We start from the raw sequence: 15,042 nt of genomic DNA, 5'->3' as shown, positions 1-15,042 counted from the left end.
CACCGCTAAGATTTACACATGGTGTCAGAATAATCTCTTATGCTATAACTCATGACATGGTTAAAATTATAAAATTATAAAACTTATACTTATTTTACTAGAAGGGCCAGAGTCGGCGCACTTCCTGCAGAGGCTTAAAGGCTTCAATGTCTGTAACAGGATGCAACAGATTTTCCACCATTTGTGATGGCAATGAATGGATGAACGTGCCTCCTGGGCACAGGTAGAGTACAAACAGTCTCCGAAGCCTTGGAGGTTAAAGTTCTCACAGTCAAAAAGCACATCCCAGCTATTCAACAAAGAAACTTTACAAATTTTATTTTAAAGAAATGCAGGCTTGTACGTTAGTTTGCATTAAAATGTTATTTTACATGTAACAATGATTCAATACTAATTTCTAGTGAAAGTTGAAATGATAAGTGAAAAGGTTTAGCCCCAACATGTCAGTTACTGTATAACATAGAACCTTTTCCATTTTTCTCTCATGGACAGGGAGTGGGATCAGGAACAGGTTTACAGGGATCCACCACACCCCGGACTTCTCCCATTTGGGCGCTGCTGTAGTTTCCAGAGATGGGCGTCCATGAGATCCCTCCATTGATGTAGGTGCGCTTGAGTCGTGCAGAATAAGGGATGTCTGCTCCGTACTTATATCCCACCAAACTGACACGGCAGGAGTGGTTTGGTGGGACACTGACCTCAACAGAAACAGTGTGAGTGGTCGACTCTGTATAAGTGGTCCCCTCTGTGAACTGGAGGGTTTTTTCCAAACTAAACTCAATGCCTGTGGACAATATTGAGGGGATTTGAGCAGTTACGCTAGTCTTGACGCCCAATGTGATTGAAAAGCTGGTGGCCCACGTTTGCTCCACTTGGATTGTCTTTGAGACGGTAGCTGTTGCTGTAACTGACTGACACTCATAGTTGGTAATGAAAGACTTGCACATGGTCTCTGGAGGATAATCAATGACTTTAACCCCATCAGTCTTATACTTGACATCAAACATGTCCTCGCTGTATATATCTTTGCTAATGCTCAGGACCTGGTAGCTGTAGTACCAATACTCATCACCATTATAGGGAAGGTAGAAGACCTTATCTTTAACAACAACCTTCCCAAGACCATACTCGTTCTTTCCAACATATATATCGCAACCGGAGCAGGTCCGGACAGCATTCTGAGGAACTGAACCATAGGAGCCATCTTTCCATTCCATCAACTCAAAGTTGTCTTTGTTTACCAGGATCTCAAATGGCCAAAGCAAAGAGCTAACATACTCTTTGCCTTTAAAGGAGTAGTAGCAGTAAGGACCCATGCTAGGGTTGTAGAAACCAGCCTGGCCGAAGAATTGGCAGACATAGTCATAGCGTCCAACATATTGGTTGTTGATGTACACAGCTCCGTTGGGAATAGAGCCATTAAAGATCTGCCATTCCAGGTTGGTTTTATCAAACTTGATTGAGGGCACCCGGCCCAGTTTGTCCTCAATCTCTGGAGGAGTCGGAAGAGCTTGATTTGTTGATCGGTTGGCAGGGATCTTAGGAACTCTGTCCTCAAGACCTGGGTTCAGCAGGACTGTATAAAAGAAAGGAAAATATAATGAAAAGTAAAAGTATAACCCACATGACATCAGTAATCAGTTGATATATCCACAATGCCTTCAGTTAAAAATGTAATAAAGGCTATATGGCAAAACAAAAACTGGCCGATTCAAAATAGTTTTAAATTACTTACAAGTCTTTCCACTGTACAAAAGTGAAGCCAAAGTATCCCGGATAAGGGCACAGCCATCTTGTAATCTTAGAGCCAGATTTGACGCAGCAGTCATCAGGCAGTTGAGCTGTGGTATCGAAGTCCTGTTCATACAGCTTCCTGACCAATTAAGTGTCAATCACAGAACTCTATCATGACATTTCACCCATTTTATTACATAACTAATAACAATCTTAACTTATCAATGAACCACAAACAGAAAACCATATTTTAAAAAAAATTATTTAATGTGTACTTTTACTTTTTAGTTTGGTCCATGTCCCATCCTCTAACATGGAGGGAGCGGGATTTATGAAATATCCTGCAGTCAGCCGCCAGGTGTTGGTCAAGATCTTCTGGCTTAATTTACAGTCTACCTAGTCTACATCAACCCCTGGCTCAGACATGAGTTACAATGGTTAGGATGTCAAACTACTAGTAGTCTTACCGAGGAAAATGTAATTAGCTAACTAGCTTGTGAAAAAAAAATGTAACCTTAAAAGGTCTATATTATGTTTTAAATGTCAATGTGGGGCTTACAGTAATACATATGCGGAATAAGGCACATACTAATTACAGTGCATAAACATTTGTAAATAGTCTATACCTATATGAACAGTCCAGATTTTGGTAAATTGTCTCTCAAAACCTAAAAGGTGTAGCTGTAATAGTAGCAAGTTAAATACATTTTAATAAATAAAACTAATGTGTTATCTAACATTAATAAAGTCTATTCTTCTTTCCTCCTATTTTTGTACAAACTTTTTGCTTTCTAAATTTTGTGTAAAAGCAATTTCTATCATCAATCCCATTTAAAGTAATACATAAATGAAGACAAAGTAACTACAATATGAGAAGTTTTAGTTTACCTTCAGTGTATAGAACAGGCAGGGCTAACACCAACAACACGGGCAGCTTCATCTGCAGATGAAACAGAACAAAATAGCGTTTCCTTATCCCCAGTTGGAAGCATACCAACAAATCCAGACTTGGTGAAAATATCAGAACATCATATCTTGAGCCACTGAGACAGATAAAAAAGTAGTGTTTGTTTTAAAGACAGGACTTTGTAATGTGGAAGATGAGAATTATTGAATTGTCTGTTTACGCATCTGAGAAAATTCACACTCCAAGTAGTATTGAAATGATTGCTTTTTAATTAGGATAGTGGCAGTACATTTCTTTCATGAGCTAACTTCTAACCTACTACAGAAAGTTGTAAAATGTATCTGAGAATGACTCACCATCAGATTTATGAACCATTCCAATGTGTCCAGCCATATAAAGCTGCCTGGTTGCCTAATCAAAAACAAATACACTCTCACTTCAGCTGGGCTTTGACTTTGACCATTAAATATTAGGGTAGAAGAAATCAATGAGACACAAAGTTCATCCTTCTTTTATATCTCTTTTCTTTATTTCTTTTTTTTTCTATTTTGTTGTCTGTTGCTTTGTGTTTTATACCATTTATTTCTGAATGTATGCATGATTAAGGTTAGCCCTAACCCATAGGTTTACATTTTGGGAAATGCTGTACTTCACTTTTCTGTCTAAAGTCAGATGTAGATGAGACAATGCTAGCATGTTCAACGATAGAAAAACCTGAAGGGGGGTAACTGGGAGAAATGGTGTGGGAGGAGTTCAGGAAGGCCATGGAGAAGGACTTTTGTTTGGTCTCTAAAGTTCTGGCAAACCATGATTTCATCTTGACCTATAAACAGTGGGGTTAAACAAAAATAACAACAACGTGGTTTTTTTGTGTGTGCAGAATTGTTAGTTTAATTTTTACCCTGAACATACCCCCAATCATGTCAGTTGTTTTTCATGAAGTGAGGAGCAGACATGAGAACATCCAAGGTTGCTTTTACACCTAAGCTCTTTGGTTCATTTTAACCAATCCTTGGAGCCGGTTGTTTTGGCAAACCTGAAAATGTGGATCTCTATTTGCCTCCAAGTGCACCAGAGTTCCACTCATCCACTCCAAATATAAGAAGTTAACCAAAGAACAGTGCATTCTGTTTTTCTTTTTAACTGATTTCTTAATGTGTAAATGATTATAGTTGGCATATTTTAGTTAATATAATGGGTGGGTTACCTAGTCACCCCTACGTACATTTGATTGGATACATTTATGTAACGTTCTAAAAAAACGTTTGTCTTAAGTTATTAAACTATTATAAAGTTTTACAGGAAGGGATCAAGACAAGGATTGTCATGTTAAATTGCTCCAAAATAATTATTTACATAATTGGCAGAAAACAGAGACAACTGAACATTTGACAAAAAGACACAAAATTAGAATGTAAAAGTATATTTTTATTTCACTGTGTCTTTAAAGACACATGGGTGGAGTATTTTAAATGTCTTCATGGCTCACTGAACAAACTCTGTAGGCCTAATTACTTTGACTTGTCTTGGCTTTGACACTGAACAATAAACAGTATCAGTGGCGTGGGAGTAGATGACTGAATGGAAGGTGATCATACATCAGGAATGTGTTTTTAAACCCGGAAATGCCATTACCTGGAAACATATAGAGGCAAGTAGGCTGTGTTAAAGTTATCTCTAAAAAAACAAGAAATGCAGACCTGAAACTGCTAGCTACACTTACTATAAAGATCATCACATCATAATAGACAACTGAAGATATAAGCAAGAACATTGATGAAATTTAAGTGGTAGTCCATAACATATGCAGGATGCTTATGAAATTTGCAAATAAGAACAACACAGGAGTACCCTAACCATAACACTTAACCTAAACCTAACCCCTAACCAACATTTTATAACCACACCCGTGTTCATTTTCTAAACCTAACTGTCCGGTTATTGTGCCGTTTTTCACTGAAACTTACATCTTATAACCCCACCCACCGCCCCTGGAGGGGGAAAGTCACATGCACTCACTCATCCACACCACCGATGCTGAGGCCTGACATCCCACTGGCATCATCGGTTCTCTCCTCCCCCACCCAACAGTTGGTAATAGGCCACACAGGCAGAGTTTTTTGATTATCTACCCAGTTTAATTACATTTTTACTTTATGTATTTGACTACTTAAAATCAGGAATAGGAATTGGAAATAGCAGGGCGAGAGGAAGTGGCTGGATCTGAAATGACAAACAGAAATGAGAACAAGGTTGCTTTCATACCTGAGCTGTTTGGTCACCCTGAATCAAATCCTGAATTGTTTTTTTCAGGTGGTCCAGTTGGTTTGGGGTGGTGTGAAAGCCCATTTGAACCAAACAACTCAGACCGCAGACCAGACACCTCACTTCTGGCAGCCTAAAAATGTGGGTCACTGTTTGCTTCTATGTGCACCAGAGTTCAGTTCACTTTAGGTGAGAACGCAATCCACCCCTAATATGAGAAAGGAACCAAAAGACTGTGCATTTCGTGTATATATAATGAATTAATCAATATGTGAAAGATTACAGTTGTCATATTTTAGTAAATGTAATGGGCGAGTTAGCTAGTTAAAGAGAACTAAACCATAATAGCAATTAACCAGCAATAAAGCAAGCAAAGACCGAAATATTGGTTTCCATCTTGTCTTGTCATCTGTTAAACCTGCTAAAGAGTAATAGTGGGATTAGCAGGACTTTGTGTGGATCCAGAAAGACAGGCAAAACTTGAACACACCAACACACGCACACTTTTTAATGACGTATGAAAGCCACACCTGCAAAAGAATTTAAAGCTTTATTAGGTTATTAGTATTTCAGTGCAGAACACCAGTGTTTGTGTTTTTTTTTTAAATGGGACAGATCTGTGTTCAATTCTTTTTTGTTAAGTTTGAGTGAGCACCATCAGACCTGCAACACTACCGCTTGCTACACTAACTATGAAGCACATATTATCATATTGGGAAAGGGAAGATTTTGGAAATTAGCTTAAAATACTAATTTTAATTGGTAATCCATAACATATGCAGTAGGCCTACGACATTCTGATAAAAAGCTGACTCTGATTCACTGTGTGACCTAAAAAGAAAGGTTTGTGTCAAAACGATTTATTGTAGCCTACAGTACATCTCGCATGTTGATATTTTTCCTGCTCAGACAGCTGACAAGACAGAGGCAGAAAAACAGTTTTTGTGTGACATATTGTGAAATGAGGGTAAAACCCTGGGATCCTTAAAGGTACAACATCTTTTAAATCATTTCTAAAAAGCAGGGAAAAGGAAGAAACGGCTCGGCAGGAAACATGTTGGCAAATTATTCTTTTACATGTCTGACTCTTGTCTAAGGGTTCCACTATCCTAGAGAGCACATGTGAATCCACCATCAGGAAAAATGTATGTCATTGCACAAAAGCTAAATCCTACCAAGTATTTACATCAACTTTCTAGTCAACATATAACCCCTAAAACCCCTTAATATAAGACACAATCACCTAACAAGTACTATTTTAGTGAGACATAGGTACTTGTTTTTAGACTATTCACCTTAATTTTTTTTTATTTTTTATTTTTATTTTTTTTTAATTCACATTTTATTGAACAATATAGACACACAGAGGAAAGAAACATCTTCTGTACATCTCAGAAGTCTATGTTCTAAAAGAGCCAGGGGGTTACTAAAAAAAAAAAAAAAAAAAAAGCAAAACACTTCATACAAATATTCTGTAAAGCTTACAGAGGTCATATGATCTAACAGCTTTCTTGTTCGTACAGGTGGAAATGGAGGCAATGTATTGTTTAAGATTAAGAGCCAGCTCAAAAAAGCTTGGCTTCTTTTTCAAAACCTTCGATTTATGCAAATACAATTTGGTTAAAATAATAATCAGATTTATTGTGTAATACTCAGAATAAAGCTTTCCATTATGTTGAGTGAATCCAAACAATACATTTTCCCAGTGCAATGTAAAATGAGGGTAAATATGAACAGCAATAAAATGTGATAATCTGCTCCAAAGTTTCTTGGTGTACTGACAAGACCAAAATAAATGCACCAGTGTTTCATTTAGCTCTCCCCAAAAAGTACAGCTGATATTAATGTCTTTTTCATTTTCTGCATATAATGGTTAGTTGGGTAAAATCTGTGGAGCATTTTAAAGGATATCTCTTTAACTTTGTTGGTTAAGAAAAACTTGTGCGGCGGTAGCCAAACCTTTTCCCAACAAATCTCTTTAACATACGAAGACCAGTACGATAAAGCAGCAGGTGTACTCCTAATGTTGTGTAGAAAGAGTTGACGAGTTGCCTTATTCTTGCTTTTGGCCTGAAGAGAAAAACAGATTTTTCCAACAATTGTTTCATTCACATTTAACATTGTGGGGTGAACAACGACTCCATTAAAACCTTTAAAGAGTGCAATAACAGCAGGCGGTATTGCATCAAAAACAATAAAGAAGTCCTTCGGAGAGACAGGAATGCCATAGTGATGAATAAATTCAACATAGTTATAAAGCTGACCACGTTGGTTGAATAACTGAGAAACAAGCAATATGTTGTTGTCAACCCACTGTTGAAAGAAAATGGATTTGTTTTTATACAAAATGTATCTGTTGTTCCAAATATAAAACCTGTGCGGATTGAAATTATGCTTGTAAATCAAAGACCAAGCCAGCAACATTTGTTTATGAAATGAAGAAAGTTTAAGAGGAATTTTGTCAATATTATAGGTGCATACCAACAAAGATTCGAGACCACCTACTGAGGAGAAGACATAATGGGGAATAAAATTCCACAAGGAAGTTGGACAATTTAAATAACGTTTAATCCAATTAATTTTGAAGGTGTTATTCAAGGTAGTAAAATCTAGAAAACTGAGGCCACCCTTACTGTACTCATTCATTAAAACAGACTTTCTCAGATAGTGAGTGCGGTTTTTCCACACAAAATCGTACAAGACCTTATCTATCGTTTTACACATTTGTTGATCTACATATAAAGATAGTGCAGCGTATGTTAATCTTGATATACCTTCAGCCTTCGAGAGTAGAATCCTGCCTTTTAATGATAAGTCACGTAACAGCCAAAGATTGAATTTCTTTTTGTTTTTTTCAACAATTGGAGTGAAATTGTTCTTGCATCTTTGAAGTTCATTTTTATCAATAACAAGACCTAAGTAATTAATACTGTTTTTCACAGGGATATTAGCGATTAAGTCAACATCACAATCTTTAAGTGCTAGTAATTCACACTTTTTGAGATTTAAGCGGAGACCAGAAGCTCTGCTGAAGACTTCTATTATAGTGATAGCTAGAGGAACCTGGGAGCTGTTTTTTAAAAACAGTGTTGTATCATCTGCCAGTTGACTTAAAATAATTGTCTTATTGGCGATGGAAATACCCTGCAATGGACTACATTTGATGTGTTCACATAACAGTTGGGCTGTAAGCAAGAAAAGGTAGGGTGATATAGGGCATCCCTGCCTAATTCCACGCTTAATGTTAAATCTGGGCGTGGATCTGTTTTAAGCTTAATGGAACAATTTGCATTATTGTAGAGAGTTTTGATTGCATTACAGAAGAAATCTCCAAAGCCAAACTTCCTCAGACTATTCACCTTAAATATCTTGTTAAGTGAAAGTGTCTTGACATCATCTAGTTTTGAGTACTGTGTCAGATGCGTTTTTGACGTCTCATAAGGTTTTTAAGTTGGTGTGTTATTTGTAAAAGATGGATCATTGTTTCTTGAAAATGTTTGAAGTGCATGCACATGCTCATGCAGGTAGAAAGGAGAAAACTGGAAGAACAAGATGTGATCACCTGAGCCTCCCCGCCCATCTCCAGTTCTGCTCATGTCCTTTATGAACTCTAAAGTATTTAAACCAGCCTCTTTTCACTGGCAAAGTTTCCTCATGCCTTTCCTTTCTAGCATTTATTACCTGAAATCCTGCCTCCTGATGCCTACCTGCCTGCCTGTCTGACCCTTTGCCTGATCCTGGGGTCTTGACCTGTGTCACTGTAAGTTTCTCACATCTCTTAAATGTTTACTTTATGACAAGCCACGACAGCAACGCTGGGACTGTTTTTCTCATTTGAGTCCCTCTGTGCTATCATAGCTGTGGCTATTCTGTTTCACAATGATAGTCACTGCCCCAGCAATAGAAGAGTGGTTTTAATGCACCTGTGTTCCTTGTTGAGCCAGGCAACATGCGTTCATTGTTTGAAAATAAGAATTAAATTCAAACATCCTATCTGTTGAAATAAATCTTTAAGATCCTACCAAAACGCTAATATAGCATGTGTGTGAATCAGGGAAAATAAATAAAACTGATGGTTGCTTAAATTATATCAAATAAGATGAAACAGGATGACTAGAAAACAGTGTTTGGTTTCAACTAATGGTAGGACTTCAAAATCTTTCCGCTCATGTTTCCAACTTTCCTTTATTAATTATACCACATCCACAATTACTATAATGTGGCTTTGCTGTTGATCAAAATCAGTGGATCAGAACTATAACGAAAATATGGGAAGTCTTAAAATGACTATTGTTTTTTTAAATATTAACAAAAAAAAAGCTTTTTTGGCTCCTACAACGGCAAAAGGGGTTCCTGGACACACCTACTAAAGCCTATTTGAGTACTTTGCCAGGTCTGTCTGTCTGTCTGTCTTACTGTGGCCAGGTTTTTTCATCGTGATAGCATCACAAAATGTTGCTGTTGTGTTGTTGACATCAAATGAAGGCAGAGTTAGAAGATGGGTGTATTCCGAGCAAGGATGACAGAAATAGAGGGGGGTAGGAAGTAGGAATATCCCGTTAGCATCAGCAGGATTACGTTTGATATTGTGATATTTTCACCAGGGCTGGATTTCAAGGTTAGTTTATTACTACAAAAGGGTGCTTAATTAAAAGTAATTTTATTCTGTGTTTCATTTGCAGCTGAAGTTGCTGTTGCTGATGGCCCTGCCAACCGTTTCCTCAGCCAGCAAGAACAAGAATGAACTAGGTAAACTACAACTGCCAATACAGTAACAAATTTCCATTCTTCTGTTTCTTTTTTCCGACCAGGGCCGGAGTGGGGTGGGGGATTGACTCTGGAATTCTAATGCCTTAGACCGGGCCACTTTACTTAAAATAATGCAATTTAAACGTTAATAAATAAGTCTGTATTTGCAATCTGTTCTCTGCACAATGTAGATACAGAGCAGCAACTCCATGATGTTCAATAATATCAGAATCTATTTTCGGTGCTAATAAATATTCAAGGATACCACAACCTTATGATGAAACAACAGAATAAATGAAAATATAAAATAAAAAGACTATAATTATCTATCATTTAATTTGACTTTTATTCTGTTCCCCAGTCCTGGGCTTTGTGTATTTGCTATCCTACTTTTGATGATAAAAGACATAACAGGTCACCTACTTTGGGCTAGGGCTTTAGGTCAGTTTGGCTATATCTAAAATTCATGAGAGCAGCACACTGTATACTGACCTCCAAACAGCAATTACTTATCACAAGGGAGCAAGATAAGTTATTTCAAAATAATTTTAAACACTATGCTTTATGCTCTACATTGGCTATTTTTTTTTTTTGCCCTGTGGTATTTATTACAAATTTAGCTAAAAACCTCAGGAATACATACATTTTATTTGTCATTTATATAACAACAACATACAATCTAATAATAGTTCCTATCTGTGTTTCTTTTACCCTTTTTACAGTCCTGCTGAACCCAAGTCTGGGGGACAGAGTTCCTAAGATCACTGATAACCAATTGACAAATCATGCTATTAAGGTTAGGAGAGTTAATGTTCTCAAAGCGACTGAGAATAACGTGGACCCGTCCTCCTCACTCAAGGTTGATCAAACCAACCTGGAATGGCAGACCTTTGATGGCTCTCTCCCCAACGGAGCAGTTTCAATCTACAACGGATACGTTAGACGCACAGACTACGTTTGCAAATACGGGCGCGAGGCCGGCTTCTATAATCCTGACAAGGGTCCTCACTGCCTCTACCCGTATGGAGAGAAAGAGCTCCGTGGCTCTCCATTTGAGATCTTGGTAAACAAAGACAACTTTGAGTTCTTAGAATGGAAGGATGGCTCCTATGGTTCAGTGCCTGAGAATGCTGTCAAAACTGGCCCTGACAGCGATGTATATGTTGGAAAAAACAAGTATGGTCTTGGAAAGGTACATGTTAAAAATAAGGCCTTCTTCCTTCCATGGGAAGGTGATGAGTATTGGTACAAGAGCTACCAGGTCCTGACCATTAACAAAGATGTAATCAGCGAGGACATATCTGATGTCAAGTATAAGACTGATGGGGTTAAAGTCATTGAGTATCCTCCAGAGACCATGCACAAGTCTTTCCTCACCAACAATGAGTGCCAGTCAGTTAGACAGACAACTACTCTCTCAAAGACAGCCCAAAAGGAGCAAAGGTGGGACACCAGCTTTTCAATCACATTGGGCGTTAAGACTACCATCACTGCTGGAATCCCCTTAGTCTTCTCCGGAGGTATCGAGGTTGGCGCTGAAACGACCCTCCAGTTCACCAAGGGGACCACTTATACAGAGTCGACCACCCACACTGTTTCTGTTGAGGCCAATGTTCCACCAAACCACTCCTGCCGCGTCAGTATGGTGGGCCATAAGTATGGGGCAGACATCCCATACACTGCACGCCTCAGCCGCACCTACAGAAACGGCGAGACTAGATGGACATCCATCTCTGGGACCTACAAAAGTGTCCAAATGGGAGAAGTCCGGGCTGTGGTGGATCGTTGTCAACCTGTACCTGATCCCACACCTGTTCCCGTAATGAGAGCAGCTCCATGAGATAACATGCTGAATGTTCATAACGATGCAATAAAAAGCTAAAAATAAACCAACTTTAATGTTTTATACGCTTTGATATATTTTGAGAGACAATAAAACTACTTGTCATTTTTCCAAGCAACAAATTAAATGTATGTACAATTGAATTTCATATGTCATTGTTTTGAATAAAATAAACTTAAATGCAAACCAAATCTGTTACAATTGCTTAAATATTCATGGACATCCATCTCTGGAACCTATAAAAGCATCCAAATGAGAGAATGGCTGTGGTGGAGCGCTGTGAACCTGTACCTAATGCTAATCCCTGTCACTTAAAAAAAGACTAATGAAAGCGGCTTTGTGAAATATTAAACATGACATATTGTATGTCCATGGCCTTGTAATGAAAGGCTAAAAATAAACCTGCTTTTATGTTTTATATGCCTTAACATATTTTATGGGTAAAAAATTAAACTACTTGGCATTTAAATTTTTTTCAAGCAACATATTAAATCTACAAAAATATTGCATTCAACATTTTATGTTTCAAAAAAAGAAATTAACTTAACAAACACAAAAAAACAATTTTTTTTCACAATCATTCAATTATTCAATCAGCATTCATGTAACAGTCAGGAACCGCGGCATGGCATGGTGTAAAACAATTAAAGGCTGTATTCGGATTTTGGCCGTTGTTTGTGCAGTAGGGTTAAAGTAGAAATCTGTAACAATACAGCTCTGTTCTTCGGACCAATAAAGAGCTAACCTATTTTCTGTTGAGTTTGTAACTTTTCCTATCAAAATACACTATACATGGTGTTCAATTTATATAAGTTACTCCATGCAACAATAGAAAAAAGAGGAACTCTCTAGAGCTACAACAGTAACAGTAAATTGTAATTGCTGGAAATTGTCAAATCTATTGGAAAATAAAACAGAAGCATTAAAAATGATTACATATAATACCATTGTCTGGGTAAATACTTACAGTAATTCTTATTTGTCCATTAGTGCCTCGTCCTCTGACCACTACAGGATGGCCCAAACACACAAGCCACAAGAGTAAGTTGCCCTGCTCCTCTGGACTAATATTTTGTTTCACAGCAACAATCTCTCATTCCATTCGCCGTTCAACTTGTTACTACAGGTTGCGACCGACAGCACTCAAGGCGCATCGTTTGTTTGTGAATATTTTTTTTGGGGTCAATGACATGGCTGGTTATTTAAAACGCACTAGGGATATATTGATCGATAACTTTTTATACTAAAATATTGTTCCTATTTGTGCCTTCTCTTAAGTTGGTGAGCACAACCTGGGCATGGATCAAACCAACCTGGAATGACAGACTTTTAATGGCTCCCCAACAGAGCAGTTTCAATCTACAACAGATTAATGGGACGCACAAAGTATGTTTCCAAATGCTGGCGCAAGGCCAGCTCCTACAACCCTGATGACGGTCCTTACTGCGTCTACGCCTACAGAGAGAAAGACCATCGTGGGTCTCCTTTAGAGATCCTGGTAAACAAAGACGACTTTGAGTTTTTAGAATGGAAGGATGCCGTTTGGGGTTCAGTGCCTGATAGTGCAGATGAGACCACAGACTTTATAATATTAATGGACAGAGCACGTGTGATGTCACCCATTGGTTTGTGGAGATCTGCTATTAGTCGTCGCGTTTGCATCATGCGATGCGCTGCAGCTGAGCAGGTAGCTGTGAGGAGATGAATGGCCACGCTTCTTGACATACATTCCTCGGACCACGCCTCCAGCAGTCTCCAGGTGGAAAACACACACACAGACAGACAAACACACAGGGAAAAAGGGAGAGAACACACAAACGGGACGGGGAAGTACAGCTGACCCATAACAATTTACTGAGGTAATAAACAAAGTAAGAAATGGGTCACTTTCTCATAGACTTCTAAAGACACCAACCTTCTTTTGCAACTGTAAGTGTCGCCCTCTGCTGGAATTAAGATAGAATGCAGGTTTAAGGCACTGCCGCATTTGCAGCAGTTCACCAAACCGGATGCTTTGTCTATAAATATTTTACAGTCTATGGTTGAGACTTGCCCCATATTATATTTATTGCATTGCATTTATTTGGCCAAAATGTCTTACAATAAACGCATCGTGGCTCCCCATTTGAGATCCTGGTAAACAAAGACGACTTTGAGCTTTTAGAATGGAAGGAAGGCTCCGGGGGTTCAGTGCCTAACACCATTCAAGACAGACCCTTTGCATGTTAGGGGGTGGGATACACAAAATATCAGGTGAAAAACGACCTGATATTTGGGTACCCCCTATGTAACTTTTGCTAGACAACAGCAGACATCTCCAAATTATTTCAGGTTGTTTATTGTGACCTGGTTAACACACAAAATAACACACATGATGACAGGACAGACCCTTTGCATGTTAGGGGATGGGATACACAAAATATCAGGTAGAAAATTTCTTCCAGGTGAAAAAAAGTGTTTAATTGAAAAGCCATATTAAACTAAATTAAATTAAAACAGAAATCACGTAAGAGGACAGGGAGGCTATGCCTATCAGTCCATAATATTAAACAACGCTATAAACAATTCACACGTCGCCTTAATGTAACAGACAAATACACATATTTATGTAGTTAACTGTGACCCATGTTACTATGGAAAACCCTGAAGAGTCTTCCACGTCGCTATTTGTTCCATTTAAGAGGTAAATTCAAAGTGCAGCAGTTAAACAATTCAAAGGGCAGCAGAATCTCTGCTCAGGGTGCATGCCAGGGATAGAAATCCTGAGTTTGGTCATAAGGAGGTAAAAACAGGAGGGTATACATCAAAAGAGCAACAGATCAATGGTAGAAAGGTTTAAGAAGCAAGCACTTAGTTGTTTCATGTAATGGTTAAGTGCATTGGTATAGTTTGTACGAGGTCATGACCGTTATTAACAAAGAGGTAGTAATCAGTGAGGACATACAGTAGCTGTTTTGGGGGGCTTTTCCACCATTGATTGATAGGACAGGGAGGTGAGAAAGAGGGAAATTGTCACAGGTCAGATTCAAAGCTCTGCATCAAGCATAAACCTCTATGTTTACATGCGCCTGCGCTACCCACTGAACCAACCCGGCCACAGTGAGCTCATATCTGATGTCAAGAACAAGACTGATGTGGTTAAAGTCACCGAGTGTCCTCCAGAGACCATGCATAATTCTGTCCAAACCAACAGTGAGTGCCAGCCAGTAAAACAGACAGCTTAGCTACAAGATAGCAATCAAACACAACAAAGGCTGTCACTTGGATGGCGTTTTGTGCTAACGTTGGCAATCAGACAATCATAGATAACTAAAACGTTTTTTAAATGATTTCCATCTTTTGTTATTGTTTGTAATGACAAAAGTTTATAATTTCATGGATATCACAAATTTCAGTATGACACGTTATGCCATAAACCAGTGATCAGCAACTGGCGGCCCGCGGGCCGAATGTGGCCCGCCAAGCTGTTCGTTCCGGCCCGCGATTGGATTCCAAAATTGTGAGGATCAAAGAGAAAATATGTCGGCCTATTCTACACTATTAA

The 15,042-nt window shown here is 38.4% G+C and overlaps 2 protein-coding genes across 3 annotated transcripts; one reads left to right on the top strand and one right to left on the bottom strand.

The window, feature by feature from the left end:
* Positions 1–336: 336 nt before the first annotated feature.
* Positions 337–3,075, bottom strand: LOC117944414 (natterin-3-like). Of its 2 annotated transcripts, XM_034871208.1 has the most exons (4): positions 2,998–3,048; positions 2,623–2,674; positions 1,736–1,873; positions 337–1,576 (listed from the first exon to the last, which is right to left on the bottom strand). In XM_034871208.1, exons 1-4 carry the CDS (start codon positions 2,998–3,000, stop codon positions 483–485), a joined length of 1,287 nt encoding a protein of 428 aa, XP_034727099.1. In that variant the 5' UTR covers positions 3,001–3,048; the 3' UTR covers positions 337–482. The 2 variants fall into 2 exon arrangements, with proteins under 2 accessions (XP_034727099.1, XP_034727100.1); XM_034871209.1 differs by lacking the exon at positions 1,736–1,873 and having other exon boundaries at positions 339–1,576; positions 2,998–3,075.
* A 5,433-nt stretch (positions 3,076–8,508) lies between these two features.
* LOC117944419 (natterin-3-like) lies at positions 8,509–11,983 on the top strand. The gene is made up of 3 exons (XM_034871215.1): positions 8,509–8,665; positions 9,582–9,655; positions 10,378–11,983. The coding sequence occupies exons 2-3, from the start codon at positions 9,607–9,609 to the stop codon at positions 11,493–11,495; spliced, it is 1,167 nt and encodes a 388-aa protein (XP_034727106.1). The 5' UTR covers positions 8,509–8,665; positions 9,582–9,606; the 3' UTR covers positions 11,496–11,983.
* Positions 11,984–15,042: the final 3,059 nt, after the last annotated feature.

This window comes from Etheostoma cragini, chromosome 5 (assembly GCF_013103735.1).
Source record: "Etheostoma cragini isolate CJK2018 chromosome 5, CSU_Ecrag_1.0, whole genome shotgun sequence".
Lineage (NCBI taxonomy): Eukaryota > Metazoa > Chordata > Actinopteri > Perciformes > Percidae > Etheostoma > Etheostoma cragini.
Note: the sequence above shows the minus strand (reverse complement) of the source record. Positions and strands in the feature narration are given on the sequence as shown.